Consider the following 15,221-nt stretch of genomic DNA (forward strand, 5'->3'; position numbering starts at 1 on the left):
ACCGCCCACCTCCTCCACCATAACTAGTATGCTATGTCTGTAAATTGCGTGTGTTCTGAAGGGCCGATTCGTCTGTATGCGGGATGAAAAACCCTGCTACCTTCATATGAGATTGGCTAACTCACCTTCAATTGAAAATCATCCAGATAAAGATTCCTCCCATCGTGAAGAGAATCGAACTTAGGCCTTTGATTTAATTAACGCAGTAACATCGAGGGATACCTGTGTGTGTGTGTGTATATATATATATATGGAATTTAAAGTTACTTATACAGTGTTCTGGTTAAATAACATACTCATTAATAATGACTTTATACAAGTCTAAAAGCTTTTGAAAATAAAGTATTTATTAAAAATAATTACAAGTTCAATAAGCTGACGAAACTACTTGATTGGTGCAATGAATTTTGCAATTATAATTTCAAACATCCAAAAAAAACAAAAGAAAGTGCCAATAACCAGTTTAGTTGGTTATTCTGAGGTAAGAAATAACAAGTGACCTACTACAAATATTTTAAACACAAGAAATGCATAATACATGAATGAAAATAATGTTCTTATTACATATACATCGTTACAGGTTTTCTAATATAAGACAAAATATGCAAGTTTTTAAATGAAGAGAACCTGTAATCTATGGTAAAAGACATCATTGCTGTCTCTTCTCATTATATGAGATAGATGGTAATAGACTCCTGTGATGAGTCTTGTGATCTGTGAAAGTCTAATGGTAATGATAATAATAACAAACAAGAATATGTTTAAGCATTTACACTTCTGTTTTATATGCAGGTATTTTTTTGCAAGACAACTGCAATATGCACCCTCTAGCTGAAAAGACCTGGATTTCATTCTTGTTGGTGATAGAAAAACTTTTTTTTTTTTTTTTTTTTGTACAGAATAGAAGAGCTTTTTTTAATTGAAGGTGAGTTAGCTTGTCTCATGTGGAGTGGCAAAATTTTTCCCTCCCAGATAACCCCTTTTATTCTTGCAGACAAATTGGCTTGAGAACATACAGTGAAATTAGATAACAGCATTGGAAGTACTGTATATTGGAAGTGGCATCTGTGCTGGGTGGACGTTTAGATAGGAATCAGGGACTTGAATAACTAAAATGTGATCTAAGAGTGAGGAAGGATGGGAGGCTCAATAATATTGCTTGTTCATCTGTTCTCTGATCAACTGGTAACTCAATTTTCCAGTAGTCCTAGAATCAGGATAGATCAAAGGCATGATATGATTGTAAATGCTTTGGTATTTGTAATTTTTAAAACATTAAATAGATATTGCAGCAAAATGATAATTCCACAATTTCCCAGAATTACTTGATAGTATGTAATTCCCCAAATTCTCCAACTTCAAGTGATAATACTGAATGTACCAACTCCATTAGTAATTTGATAAGCTTGGTACAAAATACACACATGCTTGGATATCTCAGTATGAAATGCATACAGCAGTGATGAATTGGTTAAAAAATATTTCTTCTTTTTTTTAGCAATAACGTCCAGAAGTAACACTCAAAAATGAACAAGGTTAATATCTAAATGATATCACAGAGATATATTTGTATATTCAACAAGTTAACATAAGCTGTTTTTAGTTATTTATTTATTTTTGTTGTAAAAAAATCCTCCTTATATTAAAAACCTGCCAGCCTGGTTGGTCAAGTGGTTAGCATATCTGCTCTCCAGCCAAAAGGCTGCAGGTTGAATCCTGCCAAGGGCATGGATGTTTGGGATTGTCTGTGGAAATACTAGTGGTGGTGGGAAGTAGGTGGCGTTGGTGGATTGGGCGGTGGGACAGAGAGTTGTAGAGTAGGTGTCCCCTCCCCTGACGAGTCTTGTCATATAATAATAATAAATAAATGGCATTCAGAAATGAAAGGAGGATTGCAAAAAAGGTTTCCGTGCATATAAACAACTGAATTTAATCAATCTATTTTTTTACTTTACTTTTTTATGAATAACGAACTGAAGTTGAAAGGGGATCTAGCTCCCACTGATGAGATCTCAATAAATGTTGAAACCAGTCTGGGTAGTGAACCTTAATGCTTAGCATTATGCATGTCTGAAAGGAAGTGTGCTTTGCATTATGGGATACTAAGGCAATTGATTATGAAGTCGTCAGCCTCTATATACAAGCAGCCTGGTCATGACTTCATGTGCAAACTTGGTTTGCTTACACTTGGGTAAAGCATTATTGACGAAGTTCAATGCTGGTATATGGGTAGACATGTGAGGATGAAAGCTATTTCCCTGTGTTTTTAATCCATCTGTTAATCATACTCCACAATCACTAAAATCTTGGTTTGGGCAATAAGGTTTACTCTGAAATGAATTTGATCTAAGAGTGGTACCCACGGTTTGAAGACAATGGGTGTGTCTGCAAAAAGAAAAATTCAGAATAGCCAGGAGGCAAAGCAAAAACAGCAGATAATTATGTTTGACAGCTCTTTCTGTGAAATATTAGAAATCAGTGCATCAAAATGGTCATGAACTGTATTAACTGCAGAGACCTCCAAGGAGTCGACTCATCAAGGGAGGCTGCAGATCACCCACAAGAGTTGTCATACTTTCACATTCAAACTGGATGCCCTCAATACTTCAATGGGCAAACTGTTTCACTCACTGCTCTGTAAGAGGAAAATCTAGTTCTCACCCCTTCTTTAACCACATGCAAACTTAACTTCCACAGATGCTTCCCTACGCTCTCCCCACCTGCAAAATAATGAAAAATTTCAATAGTTGATAACTTATAACATACTTTCAGAAGTTCATATCACCCCTCTCTTTCTCCTGTTTACCAGTGTTTACGGTCTGCATACTGTCAATTTGTCTCCATAATCTACATTTCATCTTTATTACTCTTCACTGCATCCTTTCTACAGTTTCTTTATCCCTTCTGAATTCAGGAGACCAAATAGGTGCACAGTAGTCCAGATGCAGTTATTTCAAGACCTTGAAAAGAGGCAAAATGACCTTCTTATCCTTACATGTCAATGTTCATTTTCATCACTCAATTTTCACCCGAGTTGTATTTGCAGGTTTTGCAATATGACCCTCGAAGTCCACCCCTTTAACCAGATTCATAACCTTGCTCAATGACATTCATATCACAATCATGTTGCATACCATGATTGTGATAGCTGACCTTCTCATTGCTCCTCACATGATCTAGTTCCACAGACTCTCTGTATTAGGTGTCAAACCCAATTAATAATTTCCCAAATCCATTCAGGTGTAGACTGTTCCTCTGATACAAATCTTTTCTACCATCAAACTGACTCCACAGAGTGAAAACCTGACATCCATTTCCTCTACACTGCCTGTGCATCGAATCACTTGCTATCTTAGCCCTCATTCTTAACTCAGTTCTGTCATACCTCGTAATAAGTTAACAGGTTTTACTCTTTCATTTCTTCCGACAATCCTTTTATACTCTCTCTCTCATACTATATTCATCACTACTTAAATCATTGGTTCTAACAAACACTATTATCTTTTTTGTAAATGATATTACCATTTTTTGTTTCTCTATTCTATTTGAAATCATTGTTCCTGACATGTACCCTCAGGGAGTGAACAGGATATCATGACAGTACTACATGAAAAAGTTACTTCTTTACTAACTTACAATCAATAATTTCCCTCCAAATCAATCTATTATCTGTCAAGACTCCAATATTATCAAATCTTATATTTCTGTTTTCTAAGGTACGTCTTACTGTATCAATCCGCCAAGATCTTGGTCTTCCTGTGGGACTTTTCCCCCATCATCCCAGCAAAGAACATTTGTTTTGCTAACCTTCCCTCTCCCATTCTGTTTAAGTGACCACACCACAATCTGAAATTAGCTCTACTACTACATTCCTGAATGCTAACACTATCAAGCTCTTTCCGAACAGCCTCATTTTTAATAAGATACAGTAACACACAGTAACAAGTTTTAGTAACACTGACCATTTAAGCAATCTTTTATGCCTAATGATAGTCATGACTAAACTATCATTCCAGTCTTTTCAACTTATAGATATTGACTGCTGTTGGAAAACGTTTAATTTTTGTCATTTTTTATTTATGTTAAGCAACCTCCCGATGATGTTGTTAGCCATATATACAGCGAAATGTAGAGGAAATACATCTAACATAAATAAACAATTGTATTTGAGTTTAAAATCTGGTGATTATCAATTAAGCAAGTCTACTTGTAGTGGTGAATCAGGGAGGGGGGGGGGCTTATAATTATTTAGGAGTAATGATTACAGAAGATGGAACAACAGTAATGGAAATAAAATCAAGAATAGCTAAGGCAAAAGAAGCATTTTGGAATAATGACCTCTAGAATAAACAAACAGACTAAAATAACAATAACAAAATCCTATGTATGGTACACATTGAATTATGAATGCGAGATGTGGACATATACAAATGAATAACCAGGAAATTGCAGGCCTTTCAGATGTGATGCTATAGGAGACTACTGAAGATTTCTTAGAAGGAGAAAAAAAAACTAATGAAGTATTGAAGTTAATGGGAACCAAAAGAGCACTCACAAAGGACTTTATAAAGAGATAGTGTGAGATGACAGGACACATATTAAGAAGATCAGCAGGAAAACATCTCTGAAAATAACGGAGGGAAGAAGATCTCCTGGTAGACCAAGAAATTCTTGGGTTGATGATGTAAAGAAATGGATGGATAACAAGTGCTGTTTATGAAATAAAAAGGATGGCAGAGGGGAAAAGACACTCTAGTGTACCATAACTGTTAACCTCCAAACTGGAGAAGCTATTTAAAAAGAAAACTAGCTAAACAAAAATCATGGGAATATTTTGGTAAGAACATCAGAAAATAAATATCTGTAAGGTGACAAAATATTCTGGAGGTGAAATAGCTTACAAATGAAGAAAAGAGTACTGTAAAAGGAATCAAAGCTGATAAAGATGACACGAAACCCAAAGATAAAGATATTCTAGATGTATGGAATAATTACTTTGAAAGGTTGCCAACTTAAACAAGCAGAGACAGCACAGTCTCTACTTGTTTGAAAATGCTTAACAGGAATACTTATCAATACTAAAAGTAGCTTTCTGAGCTCCTCTAAAGAAGTTCCATTTTATAAACATCTGGATGTATACAAGATTCAATGCTCTTTTGGAAAGATATACGTAGGTAAGTTTCAAAATGATCTGAGAGGTGAGAAGTATTATATGAGGAAGGATGTTAAAGAGTTGTTAGATGAGGCAAAAATGAACAGTGAGAAGGTGAAGATTGTAAATCTCCTGCCACACTATGACAGAGGAAAACTGATAGCAAACGAATCAATATGTAGGTTTGGGCAGAAGGAATGATGCAGGATTTGTGGACCCATGGTCTGAGTGTGATGGAAAGAAGGATTTGTATAATGCTGATGGACTGCTCCTAAATAATTTTGGTGTTAGGTGTCTAGAGAGCTTTGTTCACTGAGGATGCTGAAGTGCAAATTCAGGAAAACTTAATCAATTAGGGTGGATGCAGGTGAGTGTTTGTGAAGGCACCTATGAAGTGAGTAAGTGTGAGAATGACCAAGTGCAGAATCTAGTCTCTCGCAAAAATATTCAACAGGGTAGTCAATTCAGGAAGTAAAGATGGTTTGGGACCTAAAGGGATGCTGCAGTTTTTATACACTAATGCCAGATGTATCAGGAGGAGTTTTGGGCACTGGTTAGTGCAAGCTTGCCAAAAGTAATAGCCATTAGTGAGACCTGGCTAACAGTCGGGTCTTTACAAGTTACAGGGATAGAATGTGAAGTGTTTGATATTTTCAGGGAAGGTAGAGAAGATAGGATGGGAGGAAGGGTAATGCTGATGATAGCAGATGAATTGTAGTCAAAAAGAATAGGAGATAGGTGAGAGGGTAGCTGTTCATTTGAAGCAATCTGTTGTGAAATCAAGGCCAATAAGACAAAATATATAGTTGGTTGCTGCTATAGACTAGGGGATTCCAGAGATGATCTGGAAGACGTCAGCAAATTAGTACAATGAGGTGCAAGTTGAGTGATTATTATGAGGGACTTCAACTATGGAGTTGAAGTCCCTCACAATAGATAGACTGGAAGGAAGAAAGATCACATGGCAATGTGATCTTTCTTCCTTGAAGCAGCAATTGATGGAAGGAACAGGTGTGAGAGTATTAGACTTGGTCATGGGATCAGAAGAGCTATTCATAACCAAGTCGGCCACACTGCCTCTGATTTGGTAAAGTGACCATGCTGTTTTGACTTGGGAGATTGTAAAACATGAGGAATATTCTGTAAAGAAGAGATATACATGGAACTACAAGGCAGGTGATTATGACAAGCTTAAGAGGTAGCTTGAAGATGTGCCATAGCATAAAATCCTGCAAGGGAAGGATGTTAGTAATGCATGGGAGATTGTTAAGGGACATCTAGAGAAAGCAGTATTAAATTGTAGAGCTAAAGTAACAAGGGTAAATAGGTAGGAATTAGATGGATGAATAATATCATTAAGAAAGAGCTGCAGAAAAAGAAAATGCTGTGGAGAGTATACAAGGAGAAAGGTGACCAGTACAAGGGTGCAACGGTGCAAGAAAGATGACAGCATGATAAGGAAGGCAAAATCAGATTACAAGAAGAATCTAGCTGAGCAGGCCAAATGAAATCCCAAAGAGTTCTTTCATTACATGGAAAGGGAAGAATGATTATGGAAGAATAACTTTAATGAGTGCTGATGGTGAAGAGGTGACAGAAACAGATAAAATAGTTGAATTACTGAGTAACCACTTTGCAAAGGTATATCATCCAAATGAAGTTAATGCTGCTGTGACATATCTAACAGAAACTAATGTGGAAACAGAGGAGGATGAATTGAAGGTTCTTAGGATATTGCAGAATTTCAATGTGGGATTAAATGGGATATCAGCTAGTGTTTTATGAAAATGTGCAAGAAAACTGGGTGCCTCTGACTAGGCTCTTTAAGTCTCAGCTCTGGTAGAGTTCAGTTCCAAGGGAGTGGAAAGAGGACAAAATAATTCCTTTTCATAAGGAAAGTTGTAAGATCGGTCAAAAATAGAATTCAAGAATAGGTGAATAAGAATATGATACTCTATGATGAGTAACATGACTTTGTGAAGGGTTGGTCATGACTTAGTAATATACTAACTTTTAATAATAGAGAAACAGCTGGGTTGGATAAAGGAAATGGCTACACAATGATTTTGCTGGATTTTGTAACAGAATTTGGCACATGGAACTCCATGTTATACAAATTAAAACAAACAGGGATGAATATGACATTTGTTATGTGGATAAGAGGGTGGCCGATAGACAGATATCAAAAAGTGGTACGTGGAGCAGCAGAAACCCCAGGCGAAAGCAGGTGACTAGTGGTGTAATATGGCTTTGTGAAGGGTTGGTGTGGTGTTGCAGAGCTCAGTGCTAGGACCACTACTGTTTATTTTCTGTATCATTTGTGTACAAATTAATCTGAAAAGAAATACTCAGTTGTTTGTTGATGATGTAAAATTATTATGTGGAGAGCTTGCAGAATGATTTAAATAGGCTGTCAGTATGGGCAAAAGATAATGGGTAATGAGAAGAAATGTAAAGTTATGAATTTTGGGATAAGTCAATTACAAGCTGTGTACCACACCTATGAAATAGACTGGCATTATTGTTCCACTGATAATAGAGTTTGACTAACAAAGCATCCTCACGTAAGGTAAGAGGCATCGAAAAGCAGTTCGTTTACGAATGATAAGAAATCTCACAGGCTTTCCTTTTATTGCATGATCGCTCACAAGAAATGCGATAATGCAAATTAATGCATTTTACTCGGTGCCAACATTTCCCCTGTTGGTGACTTTTGGTACTTTTTTTTTTTTTCGTTAAATCGAATCCCCATGTTCCACTGTGTACGTCTACCGAATATTAGTGTGTTTCATCCAATACATTACTCGCTAGAGGGCTCTGAACACTTGATGTTATTTTATAATCACCTGGTATATCTATACGTAAGTGCTCTTGTGATCAATAAATATAAGGTCACTGGTCTGGTAAGTGATTTATGTAAATAACTTTAATTAAACTTAACATTCACCTCCCTACCACCACCACTATCACATCAGCTGAAAGAAGAATTTTATGAGCCTTTTGGAAATGGCCTGGATATGATTCTGAATTCTTAGAGAATCTTATAAATCTCATAAGTCTCTTTCAGTTGAAGGTAAATTAGATGGTTTCATACATAGGTAACAAGAATTTTTTTTGCTTAAAACTTGTTTTTTTCTTACCACAAAATAGACAAACCTTGCCAGAGAATATATATAATTAACAGACAAAAATACATTTCATGGATGGAGTGCAAGTTAGATGAACAATGTTTGCAAAATTGTCTGCACCCACATATCTCTTAAAATGTTAGTAACATCGGTGTATCCCCTTTTAAAATTTTAGTAACACTGACATCTCTCTCACAGCTAAAGACAATTTGGGAGAAGTTGGAATAGTAATAATAATAATTGATGCATAACTCATTTGGAAGAGTCCTTTCTTTACCTTATTGCTGTTCAGATTCTTACAGAAGTAATCAACAACTAACATGTCTTCTTAAGTGTTCACGATCATTTTTTTTGTATTTAAGGATTTCCGAGCTGAAAGAACAATGGATTTTAATATATACATTTTCGATGGGTTGCATTATTTTTTCAACTCCCTGTATAATAAAATATGGTAATAAAGTAATTGCTTATGTCTCAGGAAAAAAATAAAATTGCAAGAAAATAAAGAAATTCAATACTTACCAATTTTCTAGCTTATTCTGCACTAAAAAAATAAGGGGGGGGGAGAGAGAATGAGGAGAATTATTCGTGAGAATGCAGACAACTGTAGCAAATGATTTCTAATTTTGCTGCAGTAAGAATTCAATTTGAAAAAATATCAAATCCAGCAAACAGGACTGACTTATAAAGATTGTAACATTTTTTTTTTGTTTAGATGAAAGAACTAATTTATTTTTCATTATAAAACAATATAAATTATACTTCAATATAAATTATATATTTATATTGAAGTACACCATATTTATTTTACAGCTAAGCATGACATTATGACACTGCACATAAAATAGAAATCACTACAGAAAAAAAAATTTACAAACTAAAAAAAATTATCGTTCCATGTAAGCACTTAAAATTAAATTTTTTGATGAGGTTTGTAACTGTCTGTCATTAAGTGATCAACTGGCAGTGATGACAGGTTTGTCGTACAAACTAGAAAACGTGTGGCCAGATAGTGTGTGCTGGTTAGATGGATTGGAGATTGGCTCTCTGGGTGATACCAGCAAGTTATGTATGATGGGGGGGGGCAGTGTTTCAAAAAAAAGAGAGAAACCAGTGGCATGCCCCAGGGCTCTATTCTTGAGACCCTGCTGTTTAATTTGTTTGTAAATCATATGTGATGTAGATTGACTGGGGATCTTCAGTTGACTGCTGATGTTAATTCCCTTCATGAAGATTTGATTTGACTTTGACAAATGAGTTGACTGTAGTTTTAATATTAATAAGTGCAAGATGTTGCATTTTGGATGCAACAATATATATACGACTAAGTACTATATTGATGGTACTATACTGCAGGAAGGGGATGAGATTCAAGATCTAGGTGTGTGATGGTTGACAGTAGACTGAAGTTTAGAGGACATATTGGAAGCATTGCAAAGACTGTACATCATACTGCTACTATGATAAGAAGTACACTAACATATAGGGATAAAGAGGTGATTGTGCACTGTATAAAAAAAAACTGGTCAGACTGTACTTGTACTGTTGTACTCAGATTTGGTCATCTAGTTTTCATTGAGATGTGGAAACAATGGAGAGGGTCACTGAGACAAATTACTAAGACAATATCAGAGCTCTGGAATGTTGGCTATGGAGAAAGGTTAAAATAATGGATTACAGAATTTGAGGGATAGTAGGAAAAGGTGATATGATAGAGATGTTTCAGTTAGTGAGGGGATTATAAAAAGAGTAAAAGGTGAGAGGGGAAGAACCAGAGGCCAACCCTAGAAGTTATGTAAGAGTGTGGTGAGGGGGGGGGGTTGAGGAGTAGATTTTTTTACATGGAGAATTGCAAGTGAATGGAAAACAATTATCAGAATATATTGTCAATGTAGGGATTTTAAAAATGTTAAGATTCAGTGTGATAAATATGTTGTCAGTTGAATGAAACTTCCATGATGAGTCTGCTGATTCCATGGAGGATGTGATGATGATAATAATAATATGACAAAACTCATACCACCAACTCTCAGGAGCTTGGCTTAAAATAACCTCAGGTTATTTTAAGCCAAGGTCATTAAGAGTTGCATGAATTTGAGCATATGAAATAAATGTATTTGTCTAAAAATCTCAAATTTCCATTGTTTCTTAATATCCTACTATTATTGTATGTAATGCAGTTTCTTAATACCCAATGCTATTCCCTCAAATCCCAAGCATCTACTGGGATGGGGGGGGGGGGGGGGAGAGACTAGCTCTGCCAAGAAACATTGATCTAAGCTATATCATATGCAAACATTTTAATATTTCTTTTTGTGTAAAACATAATAAAATACCTAGAAAGGACAATAAATATTCATTACTTGTTTAAGGCCAAATAGCAAAACAATGTTTACCTTTATCTTTTCTTTTAATAGATTTTTTTATAACAAAAAAAAAAGCCTTTTAGGCTCTTTTTTTTTTTTTTTTTTCAGTACTATGTTTTACCCATTGAATGAGTTGAATTATGAAAAATACAACTTCCAGACAATAGATTCTACAGTATTAATAAAAAAGTATACTGTTATCCTGATAAGGCTGCCTTAGTCTTTGAACTAAAAACTTAGCCAATAAAACCTCAATCAAAAGCACTATATATACACACACACACACAATGGGCATTGTGTGTGTGTGTGTATATATTTTTTTAATAGGCTATTGCAAGTTTATATAGGCTAACTTATATAAACTTGCAAGGATATTTATTAATTTATCTGGAAAACATACCACGACAGAAATGGAATCCAAGGTCTTTCTGCAATAAAGATATTACAAGGAATATTTTCAACTTTAGAGTATGCTGTCATTTGTAATGAGAAACTCATTTTCAAATGCAATAATGGCAACGTTTCTAAAATGTCCCATGTGAATACTGTTCACAAAAAAAGTAGTACAGTATACTAAAAAATGATGATTACACACACACACAGATAGACAGACTTGCTAATTTATTGTATAGTGTCTACTAATCTGTCTCTCTCTCTCTCTCCTTCAGAACAGCTTCCATTCATCAGGAATGGTTTCCACAAGGGCTGAATGCATTCCACAGGAGAGTGACCCATAAATCGCATTCTACAATTGCCTCAAACTATACTGCAATGTTCCTATAGCCATAACTGCTTGGTTTCAGTGGACAAGACTGAAACTCATTGAAAGTGTCCATTGTTAAACTCAATCCATGACATGGTCCAATGCAATGACATGCTCTTTGGCAGACCAGCATTGTGCACTGCCACTGACCGATAGCATCCTGTATGCCAGATCACACCATTCTTGTAAGCCTCCATCAGCCACCACTCTAACAAGGGACTATCAGTCACTGGATGTTTTTCTGTCTGGTTGACTTCCCCAGTATACTTTGAACAGCATTGTGCATAAATACTAGGATAGTGACTTATTATTACATTGGTGCACATGCTATTCTTTAATATCTGCCTATTTGCTTTATACTGTCTGGAATAAACATGTTCCACAGATAAAGTAGTGAATTACAAAAATGGTATTTGTACCTAATTCATTGGGCATTCAGTTGTTGTTGTTAGAAATGATGGCAAAAGAAACTTACGCTATGAAATCAATATATTATTATTACGTGACACCACCAGGGAGTCCAAAGACTCATCGAGGGAGGGCACCTACTCTACAACTCTGTCTCTGCCAATCAATCCACCATCTAATGAACCGCAATTACATCAACACCACGACAACTAGTATTTCCACAGACAATCACAAACATTCATGCCCATGGTGGGATCCGAACCTGCAACCTTTTGGCTGGAAAGCAGATATGCTAACCACTCGACCACCCAGGCCAGCAATGTAATGTAATATAATATGTCACACTACACAATTAAAATTTTTCACTAAATATTTTTCTCAGAGTACCTTATATATATATATATATATATAAATTAGATGTTTATAGCTGATAAATTAAATCAGCATACTAAACAAATTAAAATTTAATATTATGTCTGTTAACTGTGTTTTTATGGATAGTTTGGCTGTTTTGTGGAATGAAAAGTTTATGGAAGGTAAGCTATGTGATCTACATATATGGAGAAGTCTGGCTAATTCAGATGACAAGCCCTTATAAGGTTGTTTGCATCTCTATAAACACATCTGGATTTGAATCCTACCTAAGATGTGAAAAACCAGTTAAGATTCTTCACATCTTTGATAGGATTCTACACCAAATCACTCCAGTCAAAGGGCACTGGCTATTCAATGTATATCCTTTACTATCTATTGTTTATAATGTAATATGTCACTACACATAATTAAAATTTTCCAATAAATGTTTTTCTCCCAGTACCTTATATAATAAAAAATTAGATGTTTATAGCTGATAAATTAAGTCAGCATACTAAACAAATTAAAAGTATTCAAATATAACTCATTAATTTAGTTAATGCCATAAAATAATTTAAGAAGTCTTGGATTTTATCTAAATGACTAGAAAATTTTCAATGAAATAATTTTCTGCTCACAAGAGTTTGGGCCTTATTAACATATTGAGATAGCTAACAGCCTAAATATAGTTAATAAAAACTCTAATATTTGACAAAAGTTCTTAAGTTTACTTTAACTAAGTCAAAAACACTTCACTGAATTATACCAATGTTAGGACTTATTGTTTTAAATATAAACAATTCTTAATCAGTTAAGAGTGCTAACTCGTTGCATCACTGAATCAAGATGAGGAAGATGTCTCATTTTTCAAACTTATTTCTTTGGCAAATGACGCTGGTGGAACCGTTATTTGGTCCAATGCGATTTCTACTCCCGCGGGGCTCATTTTTGTACGTGCATCCAAACACGTTCAATTCTTTCACTCCTCTTCTTCAACTTAAAGTATGTTACTATTACGATCATATGGCTTCAAAGTACTAAAGTCAGCTCAAATTAAGTTGTGAACGCTTAAAAAAAAAAAACCGGATGAAATAATTTTATGATTTTTTAATCTTCATATAATAATTTTTAATTATGTAAGCTTAAGAGAATTCCCATTCTAAATAACTCGCAAAAGTTTCATGCAGAGGCAACAATGCTGATTTTAATAAAACTGTCTCTGACCGAAATAAATTACTAATAATATAATTACGAATTATAGTACAGATGATGCGAATTTTATTTTCCACTCCAGGATTAATTTACTGTGAACCTAAAACGTAAGTGGAACTACCAACTTTCTCTTTCAGAGCTACGCAATACACACTGTAATTATATACTTTTGCAAATATAGTACTAAGTGACAAACTGTATGTTTTTTTAATGCGTATGTAAGATTTTGCTCGTATCGTATCATATTTCAGGGATTAGAAAATTAATATATACATATACATCTATGTATATTTCTTTGAAAACGGAATTTGACGTAAATTAACTTTTATATAATACCTTTTTATTTTGTAAAATACAGATTTGTTTAACTCTAAACGTAAATGATTGGATTAAATATCGGTATCTAAGGTAACAGAATAGTTATTTCCGGTTCCTCTTTGGCTAGCCACCCAATCGCTTGAGAGAAATTCCACACAAACAAAACATGAATTTTGTATCGCTGCTCGTGGTATACGTTACATTGGATCCGATTGATCAGTGATTTGTTTGCATGGTAACTGACTTGGGATACCATTATTAAAGCTATTCTGCGAACGTTCATTTTATTTCTCTAGCTGTAAAGAAAGTTATTTTTGAGTGCTATACTATACACTCATCAAAATTACGGCGAAGGAGAGTAACTCATGGGACGCTATGTTGAATCAAGCCGCCATCGAGGCTATGTATTCAGCAACATATGTCGAAGATTATTTAGACTGCATAGAAAATTTGCCAGATGATCTACAGAGAAATGTAACTCAACTAAGAGAACTTGACTTACAGTACCAAGGTAGATTTAACTATTTAATGAATTAAAAGTAGAAATTCAATACATTTAAATATTTGAGTGATGTTTCGAGATGTCACGTTTGAGAGGCAGAACTTAAGGTTAGCACTTAAATTTCGCGCATCACTAATATAAATATACACAGAAAAAGAGGTAATATAATAGAAATTACGGTGTTCTGTATATATCTGATATCTGAACTCGACAGTTTCTTAAACATTTTTGCTTCCCTTAATAAATGTTTTTAGATTTGTTCTTACTGCTTACTACAGCTATAAACAACCGAATTTATTTTTACATCGGCATTTTTTTTTTTTTTTGCAGTGTAACAATAAATGTAATTTACTTATAACATTATTTATTTATAGATGAATAACAAACCTTTTTTCTTAAGCTAAACGAAGTGCGATGATTGCCATTAGATAAATGCTCTAGACAGCAGTAGGCGTGGTTAAAGCTTTAGCTGAAAATTTTACTGTAAATGATCGACATTTTATAGAATGGTAATGCTCACAAAGTACCCTGGCAACTGGATAACTATGCGCTACATAAATGCACAATTCTTATATCCGTGCATCTTGATTAACTTAACCTAAGTCCGTGCAAAATGTGCATGTTTTCTTATACTTAGCGTGCAACTTTGTATGAAATCATACCCGGATAAGTACATAATGCCCCGCCCAAATGTCATCCAGTACAGCAGTCGATAGTATGTACAGTATATGTGGTATTTTATAATCTGGCTATTTAAATCGCAGACTAATGAAATAAACGTAAATAGATATTGGTAGTTTGTTTAGTGGCGATAAATACATGATTTTTTCTAATTAATCACCGCTAATTGTTATTGATAACCAAAAACAATCGAAATCAATGATTTTTAAAGTAGGCATATTGCTTGTCGAACGCAAATTCTCTGTGTTTTAACTCGAGTTGAATTCCTTCTTTGCAACGGAAACAACTTCTATATGTAGATGGATGTAGCATCCTAAAATTGGTTGAAGATTTTCTT

The 15,221-nt window shown here is 34.7% G+C and overlaps 1 protein-coding gene and 1 long non-coding RNA gene across 3 annotated transcripts in view; one reads left to right on the forward strand and one right to left on the reverse strand.

Moving 5' to 3' along the window:
• On the reverse strand, nt 1-14,666 carry LOC150105693 (uncharacterized). The gene is made up of 3 exons (XR_016548452.1): nt 14,591-14,666; nt 8,803-8,824; nt 1-8,652 (listed from the first exon to the last, which is right to left on the reverse strand). It is a non-coding gene; the product is annotated as an uncharacterized LOC150105693 (long non-coding RNA).
• Nucleotides 13,852-15,221, forward strand: part of LOC150105694 (inhibitor of growth protein 2-like) — a 15,146-nt gene continuing 13,776 nt past the window's right edge. Inside the window, exon 1 of one of the 2 annotated variants that reach the window (XM_090394301.1) lies at nt 13,852-14,212. In XM_090394301.1, the coding sequence (XP_090250427.1) occupies nt 14,077-14,212 (136 nt within the window). In that variant the 5' untranslated portion in view covers nt 13,852-14,076. Of the gene's footprint in view, nt 14,213-14,732; nt 14,919-15,221 lie in introns of those variants that run through there. The other variant, XM_090394303.1, reaches the window with a different exon arrangement.

Source organism: Typopeltis vanoorti, chromosome 6, assembly GCF_054136105.1.
Source record: "Typopeltis vanoorti isolate ZY-2024b chromosome 6, IOZ_Tvanoo_1.0, whole genome shotgun sequence".
NCBI classification, from domain to species: domain Eukaryota; kingdom Metazoa; phylum Arthropoda; class Arachnida; order Uropygi; family Thelyphonidae; genus Typopeltis; species Typopeltis vanoorti.